This window comes from Theropithecus gelada, chromosome 9 (assembly GCF_003255815.1).
Source record: "Theropithecus gelada isolate Dixy chromosome 9, Tgel_1.0, whole genome shotgun sequence".
Classification (NCBI taxonomy): Eukaryota; Metazoa; Chordata; class Mammalia; order Primates; family Cercopithecidae; genus Theropithecus; species Theropithecus gelada.
Window position 1 is genome coordinate 113,261,415 of NC_037677.1, and position 12,037 is coordinate 113,273,451.

General features: G+C 49.3%; 1 protein-coding gene across 3 annotated transcripts in view; it reads right to left on the reverse strand.

Moving 5' to 3' along the window:
* The window catches only part of HSPA12A (heat shock protein family A (Hsp70) member 12A), a 182,484-nt gene that overhangs the window by 5,554 nt on the left and 164,893 nt on the right, over nucleotides 1-12,037 (reverse strand). For all 3 annotated transcript variants that reach the window (XM_025395604.1, XM_025395602.1, XM_025395603.1), the window contains 4 exons: nucleotides 9,028-9,199; nucleotides 5,012-5,098; nucleotides 4,377-4,481; nucleotides 2,727-2,985 (listed from right to left, as the gene is read on the reverse strand). In XM_025395604.1, the coding sequence (XP_025251389.1) occupies nucleotides 2,727-2,985; nucleotides 4,377-4,481; nucleotides 5,012-5,098; nucleotides 9,028-9,199 (623 nt within the window). The remainder of the gene's footprint in view (nucleotides 1-2,726; nucleotides 2,986-4,376; nucleotides 4,482-5,011; nucleotides 5,099-9,027; nucleotides 9,200-12,037) is intronic.

Consider the following 12,037-nt stretch of genomic DNA (forward strand, 5'->3'; position numbering starts at 1 on the left):
AGTCTAGTGCAAAAGACAAGGAGATAAAGGGCTCACTGTCTCTTTTGCAGGATCACACTTTGAATCCAACAATATTTGGATTCAAGCACGTTAAAGGCTCCCTGGAGAGTTTATTGTACTGCTACTTAACGGCTACAAATGTGTGTGCTCAGGTGCATGTCCTCAGCCCTCCAGGCACCTGTCAGGTGACAGAGTAAGCCTAATTATACTAGCTGGCCCTCACGGTCTCTGTCCAGCAGCAGCAGTGTGGAGCAGAGAGAGCCTTGGACAGGAATCCAGGATTGTGGGGCTCTAGCCTGGCCATCACCACTGCAGGGCTCTGGGACTTTGGGCAGATCAGACTCCATTTTCTCCAAGCCCTGTCTCCATGTCTGGAAGTCCAGGATAACTGCACTTGCCTTACCTCCTTCACAGGGGTTGTTGTAAAGATGAAGTTAAATGCCATGTCTGTGAAAGCGCTCTGGAAACTTTCTGGCACTAAGCAAATGCCAGGGACTGTGTATTCCCAAACCCACAGGGCATGCCCCGCCTGTTCTCGGAGGCCAAGCAAATGGCGCCGCTGTCCCTGACGCAAAGCACACACCAGCAGCTTCCCAGCCACACGTTCTAGATGCTGGATGGGAATCTAGAACGTGTTGGAAAGGAATCCTTTCCATGGCACAGGCCAAAGGACAATGTGGTATGGTATGGAATGACCCCATGGCTGGCTGTAGCCCGTTTCCTTAGTGGGAGGGTTGACAGGCCCCAGAACTGTGCAGGTAGGTCTTGGGGTTCCACACAGAGGACAAGTGCCCTCTGTGGGGGACCAACAGGGCAGAGAACATCAGCCCAGGAAGAGGGTCCAGACTGGCCCTGCTCCAAGGGCAAGAAGACCTGACATGAAATCTGCTTTGGTTTCCACTAAAAGGAACTAGGGCTTGGGCGATTCCAGGCCTGGGGTAGGGAATGTACAAGATGAGCCAAGAGTGTCTTCACATACAAGAAGGCAAAGACACTGTCGACCACCACAAATGTCGTGTCAAAGGGACTCAGAGCCAACGTGAGGAGGCTCCTACTGGCTGAGATAGGACAGCTTGGATGTCAATAAGGATGGAACTGTCATGGTTTAAAATACATCAAATATGCTTAAATCCTTAAATTCTTAATGATACTCCCCTCATACCCTCACAGGAGGAAAAACTCATTGGACACTTTGGTGGATACTAGGAAATTGATTTTTTTTTTTTTTAACTCATAAATGGAGGTTGAAAAGCAACCCATTTATCCTGTCTTCCCTAAGTGAGCTGTAGTTCAGGGCAACCAAACCACTGAGGAGCCAAGTTTCTCTCTCTAGGAGTATTCTAGCAAAATAAATGAGAAAGAGTGATGGACCAAGATGGTGGCCACGTGGCCGCCCCTAATGCATTAGTGAACCAAACAATAGTCATCAATGGCTGCTAACATCACAAAAGGAGAGATGGGCAGACACTTCGTGTCCCCTGATGGGAGGCAATAGGAGGAACCACCACCCATCAGGCAGATATGCCAAAGATTCAAACTTGAATCTGATTAAACCTCTAAGTCAATCTGCCAACTTGCAAAAAGGAAAAAAAAAAAAAAGCCACAAGATAGAACTGCTGTGTAACACCAGGGACATGAGATAAGCAAAGCCAAGATTATAGGAAACTCCAATCTAAGGACAAACTACTAGTTTTGCTATCTAATAAATTGTGAAGGAAAAACCAGGAGGGGAACGTATGTTAGTGGGACTCGAGGGGCGTATCAGATAGCTGCTATGTACAGCCCTCATTTGGATATTGATACAGAGTAAAAAAAAAAAAATGAGACAAATAGAAAAATGTTAATGTTAACTAGATATCTGATAATATTGAGGAATTACTGTTAAGTGTTATCATGGTATTGTAGTTGTGATTTAAAACTTGTCTCCTTTAGAGGTACATACTGACATAGATGAAATGATAATCTCTCTAAGATCTGCTTTAAAATAATTGGATTGAGACTAGCCAGGAACTGACAGTTGTTGAAGCTGGACAATGGGGTATTTTACAGGGTAAATGTCTGACATGTTCCCTTACAAAAGGTTTATTAGAAAAAGGTAATTATGAAATGTGATAGGTAAATCTGTCTGTAGTCCTCATTTCATGATGGATAGTATATATATATTTAAAATGTTTAAGAATATTAGAAATCTATTATTTTTATCTATTTTTTAAAATTCAGCTTTAAACCATCTTCCAAATATATTCATTTTGCAACCAGCTGCGACACAAAATCAGTCAAGGGACTCAGAGTGGCAAGAAACCTAGACTCCCACTGGATTAATTTCACAAATATCTACTGAGCACCTACTGCATACCAGACTCTCTGCTAGACACTGGGGATACAGCAGGGGCCAAAACTAAACTTCGCTGCTTTCATAGTTTCTCTGTTTTTAGCAAACACATAGATAATACTTGCCAGGTCCCAGGCATTGTTCCAAGCACCCAACATGTATGAATTCATTGCATTCTCACAACCACCCTTGGAATTACATGGAATTATTATTATCCCTATTTTCCACGTGAAAAATAAAAACAAACTGAGGGAAGAGAGGTTGAATCCCTTGCCCAAGGTCACAGAGCCGGTGTGTAGGACTGGAACCCGAAGTCCACACTTCCTTCCTCTCTCCCATCAGCACAATCCACCCACTAGAATGTCCAGAGCCCGAGGCGATGAGCCCAACTCACTTGCTTTTCCGCAAGGCGTGCTCCACACTGTGCCCGCGGAACTTCTTGTAGTAGTCAATGAAGGAGAAGGGCAGGGTGATGTTCAGCGGGTTAGTTCTGTCTGGGGCGGCTGCCCTTTTGCGAGACTCAAACGCAATCATTAAGTCAACCCACGCTGCAGGGCGTTTGATTTTGAATTGTTCAATAAAATCCTCTCCAAATATTTTATACAGAAGTTTTTCGAATTCATAATCTACTCCTAAGGATCCATAGGGTCCGCCTGAGTTGAGAACAGAAAGGGAGGCTGTGGTGTTAAAAACCACTGGAAACCCAATGCAGACTCTGAGAAACAGGCCCACCTGTTCATCTCTGACCCGCTTAGCAATGGGACTGCAGCTATAAGTGTTTACTTACACTTCAGAACCCTGCGCTGCTTCGCTTTCCATGCAAAAAAAAACTTTTCCCTACAGAAATCTCTTGTCAGCAATCTTTTATTTTATTATTTTATTTTTGTTTTTCCTTTTGTTTTTTGTTCTTTTTGAGACAGAGTTTTCGCCCTTGTTGCCCAGGCTGGAGTGCAGTGGCACAATCTTGGCTCACAGCAACCTCCGCCTCCTGGGTTGAAGCGATTCTCCTGCTTCAGCCTCCTGAGTAGCTGGGATACAGGCACACACCACCATGCCCGGCTAATTTTTGTATTTTTAGTAGAGACGGGATTTTGCCATATTGGTCAGGCTGGTCTCAAACTCCTGACCTCAGGTGATCCACCTGCCTCGGCCTCTCAAAGTTCTGGGATTACAGGCATGAGCCACCACTCCCAGCCAACAATCTATTTTAAATCAATTACATTTTTTTAAAAAATCAATACTTTTATCTAACTAAGATCATCATGGTATTCCAACCTGACATCCAAGGGTTGGGGGAGGAAAATCAGCAGGCCTGGTCTTGTCCCTGTGTGATCCTCTAATTACTCATTATCCTTTCCCCTCCAGCCTCCCAAAAGGGAAACAGCATGTTCTTTGGTTTGGCAGTCTTTTTTTGAGAGTCTCGCTCTGTCACCCAAGTTGGAGTGCAGTGGTGCAATCTCTGCTCACTGCAACCTCCGCCTCCTGGGTCCAAGCAATTCTCCTGCCTCAACCACCTGAGTAGCTGGGGCTACAGGTATGCACCACCATGCCCAGCTAATTTTTGTATTTTTAGTTCATCATGTTGGCCATGCTGGCCTCTAACTCCTGACCTCAAGCGATCTGCCCACTTGGCCTCCCAAAGTGCTGGGATTACAGGCGTGAGCCACCACACCTGGCCAGTGGTTTGGCAATCTTGATCCAAGACAAGGTGAGGCCTCCCTAGAAAGTTCACCTTAGCACGGTCATGGGTAACATCAAGTTACCATCTCATCCTTTCAGAATTTTCAGAAACCAACGCCCTTGGCCAGGATCTGAAACAGGCTCACTTTAAGCCAAAACCCAAGTTGTGGTGGTTTTGTGTTTTAAAGAATGTTTAATTGCATTTTGCTTTCCAATTTCAAGCAGACATTAGTATCCTCCACCGCCTACGATCCCACATGTTAGTGGCATTCAAGAGAATAAAACAGAGTTATCTGAAACAAGTGAAAACAGAACTGCCTGGCAATGGCTCAGGTATAAGAAAATCAGCTCTGCAGGGGCTCACCTGTTGCTTTATACAGTTCCTTAAGGTGTCCCTCCGGTAGCCGGATCTGATGGACTGTCAGGTCTACGGTGCCACCGCCACTGTCCACAACCACATACTTGTCACCTGGCACAAAAACAGCCATCTTTTACACAGTTTGCCAACCCCATCTGAAACAAGCTGGTGGGTGGTAACTAGGTAGACCCAGCGAAGTGCCCTCAATACTTCTCATTAGCACAATGGTTTTGCTAATTAGCAGCTCCAGGAGTTAACCATGACTAAAGAGAATGCAATCTGCCCAGGAGGACATTTAGGCATGGAGGATGGAGAACCCAGGTGAGTGAATCTAAGATTCACACATTGCTGCATACCTGGCACGTACTTAGTGGGCAGTTTCCTGCCACGTGAACAGTGAGTGCCCTAAAATCATCTGCGTTTCACATAAGACTTACTCTGGAACTGATCAGTTCCAATCCCTACTTGGTTTTACAACATGCAAAATAACAGCTCCCAAAAGAGCTCTCCTTGCGTGAGTGGTCTTTAAAACCCACTGAGTTTGAACATTTTCCAAAAGTGCAAAAGGGACAAATGGGAATGGCTTTTCGCAAGCAGCACAGGAAAATCCAGCAAGAGCAAAGGACATTGAAGGACGCTACCTTCCTCCAGCTCGGACCAGATTTCTCCTATGACATTCTCCACCAAAAAGGTCCGACTCTGCCGATTACGCCGTATGTGTTCCTTAGCTAGTGGCCGACAGAAAGAAAATGACGACGGGTAAGAAAGCATGAAAAAGCAGAGAGTCATCTGCAGTCAGTGGAGGCAATAGCATGAGGAGATTTAGGGATGGAACATTAGTGACATTTGACCAAAATAAGTCAATACGACGTCAGGAATCACAAAGCCAGTTCTTCCCAGAGAAAGCAATTTCCACCAGCCTTCCTCTATTCCTCGGCTTAACCTGTGCCCAGCTGAAAAGCCTGCCCTGATGAGATTCTCACAACCACCCTTGGAATTAGGTGGAATTATTATCCTCATTTTCCACGTGAAAAAAACTGAGGGACGAGAATGTGGACAAATGTGACCCTACCCTGGTCACATTTTTTGGAGAATGGGTTAATGAAATCGCCTAGTTTCCCAGCTTTGCTGCCCCAGGGAGGAAGCTCTCTGCCAAACAGCCTGCAGTGCATTCAGTTAAACAATTCCACATCAAGGAATTTTGTCTGATACAAGGAATTTGGGGTATGTTTTCCTAACATGGACCCCGGATAAATGGACTGGGGGCCATATCCTGACCCAGCTGAAGCCAATATGCATTGCGGCCACAAGGTGGCGCATCTGGGCCTGGCAAACCCCTGTGCTGCCTTTTCCATGAACACAGGGACAACTTACGTTCCTGCTGTGGCTTGGGGTGCTGAGTGGCGGGGACGCCTGTGTGGCTGTGACAGGGCACAAATCATTGTCCCCATGTTCGGAGAAGGAAATCAGGTCAGGAGAGGTTAAGGGGCTTGCAGTTCCCACAATTCTTTTCTTGCAGTCTGAAAGGCCCTCGTGCCTTTGAGATTTAACAATTTACAGGGAAGGTGGAAAGAGCAGAATAATGGAATGTTTCAAGATGAGAAGGGTGCTGTGAAAGGGCACCTGGGGGGCGGCAAGGCACCGCCAAGGTGGGAGTTTGGGCAAATCGACCCTCTGGGCTTCAGTTTCCTCGTCCATAAAATGGGGATATTAATAGTTGGCTTAAATTCCTTGTGGGCAGAACAAGGACTGAGTCTCCAATGTATCATCAGCCAGCACACAGTAGGTGATAATGAAGGCTACACGCCAAGTGGGAGACCCAGTACTTAGCAAATGATAACTGAGTGATGGAGGGCAGCCCCCGATGTTACAGGGGAAGGCTTTGCTGTCCGTGGCTCTGCTGCCCCCTCCCAAATTTTGGATTGTTCAGTCCCTAAGCTGGTGCTGCTGATTTGGAATTGTCCTAGAAACCCCTCTGCTGCTGGTTATCCAGTAAAGCACCCTTGACCTCTGGCCTCTTTCAGCCAAGAACACAGTGTTTACAAAACAGCTTCTCTGGGGATTCGAATTGCAAACACCAGGCCAGCTCCAAGTTCTTCTAAATCAGGGCCTGGTTTAGAGTGGAGAGGGAGGCATCCCTTGATTAAAGAGTTCCTGTGGGCCTGGGAGAGCTCCCCAAACTCGGGGCCTCTCTCCTGCTCCCAGCACGGGCTCCAGATGAGCCTGCTGCACACTTTGTAATGGGCATTTGGTTTTCTTTTTTTCTTTTCTCTTTTTTTGAGACAGAGTCTTGCTCTGTCGCCCAGGCTGGATGGAGTGCAGTGGCACGATCTCGGCTCACTGCAGACTCCGCCTCCCGGGGTCACGCCATTCTCCTGCCTCAGCCTCTCGAGTAGCGCCCGCCACCACGCCCGGCTAATTTTTTGCATTTTTAGTACAGATGGGGTTTCACCATTTTAGCCAGGATGGTCTCGATCTCCTGACCTCGTGATCTGCCCACTTCGGCTTCCCAAAGTGCTGGGATTACAGGTGTGAGCCACTGCACCCGGCTGGCATTTGGTTTTCTAAAGCCATCTAGATGGTTTAAAAAATGGCATTCATAAAATACAGCCAAGCGAGGCTAATACAACATGTACTGAGCTCTCAAAAATTAGCCAAGTTTTCAGGCAAATTAAGCCTCAGATTGTGAAAAATGTATCCTTTATCGATCCCATTCAATCCTTCACGAGTAAAATCATGCTGACAGCAAACCCTGCGATGCTGGGGCCGGGCACCAGCTCCATTTCTCCCCGTGGCACCCACTGGCCTTCAGTCACGGAGGAGCATCGAGGCATCTCAGGTACTCCTGGTTAAGTGCTCTGCCGGGCTCTCCCCAGATAGTCCTCGTCTCCTGGCAGAGATGTTCTCATTGTAAAGTGAGGCTGTCACCAAACCCACTGCCTCACTGCCCTTCGGAGGGGCGGTGCCCGACAATTTGAGGATTTCAAAAACCAGGAAGACCCTCTGAGCACACAGAGACAGCAAATTCCACAAGCCACAGGACAGGAACACAGAGCAGTGTGGGGGCAGATGTGATCCATTCAGGGAAAGGAAACCAAAACCTCCTAGGGAAGGCAATCTTTCAAAAACAGATGTTCCCCCTGAAATGTGTTATACTCACAAAAAGTTAAAAACAGCTATTCTAGAATTAGCTATTGGTCATACATTTGTGTTTGTGAACAACATGAAGAATCAGCATGTAAGATACAAACTTAGTCTTTCCTCTTTTTTCCAGTGAAAACAATGAAGATTAAAATTTAAATAAACCTCTGAGTATTCAAAATGTGAATGCATTTGATTTAGTCAGCAATAAGGCTAGCCTCGGTGAGCCTTGAGGAGGCCGAGCGTTGGTAGAAAGGGGCGAGTCAAGCCCTCAGATCTTAAAGGGAAGCTCTTTCCATTCATTCTGGGTAAATCAGATCTAAGGCGTGAGCACACCACTCCTGGCCCGCTAGGGCAGCAGCCTGGTGACAAGGGAGTCTTTTGCCACTGCTTTGTGGCTGAGGTTCCCAGATTCCTAAATCTTGGGATTGAAATACAGATGGGGGGCCTCTGGGGCAGAGTTGCTTCTCTCAAGAGGAAGAGGGGAGGCCTGGAGGAGGCAGCCTGAGACCATCTAAGCAGGAATACACATGGGCTCAGGGTGAGCCTGGCCTGGTGCCTTGGGAAGTGCAGGGACGGGCCTTGGGTGTGGGGTCCAAAGAAAAGTTGGGAACAAGCTTGTGTCAGGGACAACTCAGCAACGGTCCTCACTGATGTCTTCTTCCCTCTCCTCCTCCCGGGCCTGGGGCCTTCTGGTGGGGGATGGGGGTGAGCATGGGTGACAGGTGGGTATCTGCCCTCAAAGCCCTCATCTGGGAACAGAGCTCAGAGCTGCAGTGCCCGGCGCCACCCCCACAGTGCTCCCACTTAGTGCCCATGCTCACATTGGTGCCTTGACCCTCACAGGGCATGTCTGCAAACCCTATAGCCCTCAACACACCCACAGGGCCCTGGATACCAGGGAACCAAGTTCCATGACCAAGGCCATGACCCACTTGCCTGCAGGTGATTATTAAAGAGAAAAAGCTTTTTAAAACCCCAGCCTGAGTCTCCCTAAGGCAGTGCTCCTTCCCACAGCTAAGCGAGCATCACCTAGGTCAGGAAAGTCAGCTGCTTTCATCTGCATTTTAAACTCTCAGTGAAGACACATAATGAGCTCATCACATATGAAGCAGCCCAATGAGTGAGTCAGCAATAAATCAACAGTCTTAATGGAGAATTAATAACAGGCAATGGAATTAGATTAAGAATCTGTTAATACACAAGAAAGATTAAGAGCCTAGTACAATGCAAGGCCAAGAACTGCTCTCAGGCTACCCTCAGGTTCTCAGAGAGAAGCTCCCCGGCCCCAGGCACTTGGTGGATGATGAACCAGGGTAACCATGCCTCCATTTATGGGGGTCCTTGGAGGGGCCAGGTAGGGGGGCTGAGCAGAGAGGTGCTTAAAGCCCACCTCCTCCTGGAGTATCCTGATTCTTCATTGACACTAAGTGCCTTTAAAATCATCAGAGGGAGAGAGACACCCAGGGCTTGGGAGGGAAGGAGAGCAGGAGGGGGAGAGAGAGAGCAGAGGTACCCTGTGTAAACCCAGCTCCTACTGTGTCACTGCCGCTGTACCCATTGACGGCTGCCTTGCTGCTCAGCTCAATCATCTGGTGTAGCCGCAGCTTTCGGCAGTAGATAGAGGCCGCCTCAGGCTCCAAGGCAATGATGAGCTGCTCCGAGTTCTCAGGCGAGACCAGGCCTGCCTGGAAGACAGAAACAGAGGCTAGGACCCAGGGCCCCCCGGGCCGGCCTGCTCACAGGAAACCCATGCCTGGGGTGACATCCCTAAGGAGGGTGCATTCGTGCTGTGCTTCTGTGGGACATTCTCTACACAGTCCTCTGCACAGTGTCATGTCGGGGTGCCTCGGTACTGGGCCCCAGGCCAGATACCCCAACACCCCAGGGTGGCCAAAGAAAATGTACAGGCACCCTGGGGAAACGCCAGGAGCTCTGGCTGGGGGCCTCTTGCCCTTGGGGCCTGCTTGGTTCACAGCTGAGCAGCACCATGGGGAGGGGCAGGGGGAATACGGACTGTAGGATGCACACGGGCTTCCACGCTCCGGTGGTGGAGGCACGGAGTTGCAGAGACCCCAAAACTTTCCAAACCATCACAGGGTGGGAGGCAGGTGATCTGTTCTCAGTTGTAATATACCACATGGTCTGACCAAATCGGAGCAAACCCCTGTTTGGTGGCCTTGGAAACAGACCATGGCTGGGCCTCAGCAACGCAAGCATTTGATTTTGCTATCTGGGTAACCGACCTGTTATCTCCAGAGCGCTAGGAAGGTCCCTGAGATTTGCCTACTGGGGGTGTCAGATGAGCAGTGGCTCCAGGAGGAAGCCCCCCCTGGAATCCCATATAGTCCCTCATTTTCTAGAGTACAGTTGAGTCAGCAAGCAGGTATCTTATTCAAAGCCGCCACCCTTTAATAGTTTTATTATACACATATATCACATATGGTAATAAATAGTCCTTTAATAATCTGATCTAATCTGATCCCCAAGTTCTCATCTGTGGCTTCCATCTGCAGACATTTGGGGCCTTAGCCTGTAGTAGGCAGAAATGCTTCTGCTCTGTGACATCTGACCTGTCCCAGTCACCACTCCTGTGGGCCTTCAGAAGGGCCAGCCCAGGAAGCCCTGGGATAACTCTTCTGAGGATTGTCAGAGAAACAGCCTGGTTGGGCCTCTAACCAGCTCCCTGGCACCTCTCATGGCCTTGAACTGCAGCAGGAGGCCCCACGTGCTTCTGGAAACCATTCAGGCACACGGATGTCCTCGGTTGCCAGCCCAGCTGACCACGGAAGCACGCTTCATCCCTGCCACTGCCATGCTGCTGACTTTCTGCCGTTTCTTAGGAATCTTGAGCTGCTGCCTTCATACCATTCCTACTGGGAGGAAGGCCTCGAGTTGCATAGCAGACCCCTGGGGTTTAGTGCATTCTTCTTGCAGACCAGGTTCAGAAGGTCTCCTAATGTTACACACGCACAAATAACCTCTCACCAGGGGAAGCCAGCCTCATCATGGGCAGAGGGGCTTGGGAGGTCCAATTATGGGGCAAGGAGGGAAGGGGATTTTCAGGAATTAAGAATGCAAAGTGGCCAGGTGCGGTGGCTCACACCTGTAATCCCAGCACTTTGGGAGGCCAAGGCAGGCAGATCACCTGAGGTCAAGAGTTCCAGACCAGCCTGACCAATAAGGTGAAACCCCGTCTCTACTAAAAATACACACACACAAAAATAGCTGGGCATGGTGGGGGCGGCGCCTGTAATCCCAGCTACTCGGGAGGCTGAGGCAGGAGAATTGCTTGAATCCAGGAGGCGGAGGTTGCAGTGAGCCGAGACGGTGCCACTGCACCCCAGCCTGGGCAACAAGAGTGAAACTCCATTTCAACAACAACAATAAAAGAATGCAAAGGACCTTCAGGGCTATTTGTGAACTCCTTCACTTTATGTAGAAAGAGAGGGAGGGTGGCCCACTGTCCCAGTTTGCCCAGGATAGAGGGATTTCCTGGCATGTGAGACTTTCAGCGCTAAAACTGATACTACTGGCAGGCAGGTGACTGAACATCTTCACTCTATAAATACCAAATGCCTCAAAATGGCAGAACCATATTTGGAAGGCTGACTTTATAAAACCAGATAAGAACCACCACTCTCGTGTCCTGCACTGTCCACGGCGAACCCTCTTCCCATCACCTAGTACCCTCCGCTACGGCCAACCACCCGGGCGGCATCCATGCCCGTCAGCTCAGCCCGTGGGTCAGAGAGGCTGGATCTGCCCTTAGGCGACATCGGTCAGCAGCGCCCTGACTCAGGTGCGTGACAGGATTTCCCACTGCCCCCATTCAAGCAAGTAAAAGTCCCCCCTCCCCAGCTTCACCCGCACAGGGTCACATTAGACATCCTTGGCACAAACGTGGCTGGCGGTTAAAGTGAAAGAGGACGTGGCTGTCACACGTGCAGTGCCCCCGGGAAAGGTGAAACCTCTGAGCCTGGATCCCAAGGGGCCAGGAGGAAGAAATCCCAAGTAAGACCAAGAGGACCCCTTCCGAGGGACAGCTCCTGTGCACATTCTTCCATCCTGTAGCTTGTGGAGTCAAGGACCTCCCAGAAGAATAGAAGCTCCAAGGGGGAAGCTTCCACAAAGCGGGGTGAGGAAGAAGCGCCAACTTGCTGCAAATAAGCTGCCAGGCCTGTATATACACAATTCTCCTCCAAAGTTCAAACCTGAAAATAAACTGAGGGCGGGGGCAGACGCATGAGTGGAGCCCAGGGAGTTGGTGTGAGGGAAGAAAGGTAAAGACCCAGACGCTACATTACGGTTACCACATCCCACTGGGATGTCAGCCTGCCGGGTGGGACTTGCGGTACTGAGGCCCCCTGAAGGGCCAGAAAAAGCAAGATGGGCCTGGGCCACGGCAGCAGGGACAGGGATGGGAAGGGAGAAAGGGCGCCATAAGCTCTGCCCCTTGCCCCCTCTTCCCACACCATAAGCTCCACCCCCATCCTTCTTCTCACACCATAAGCTCCACCCCATCC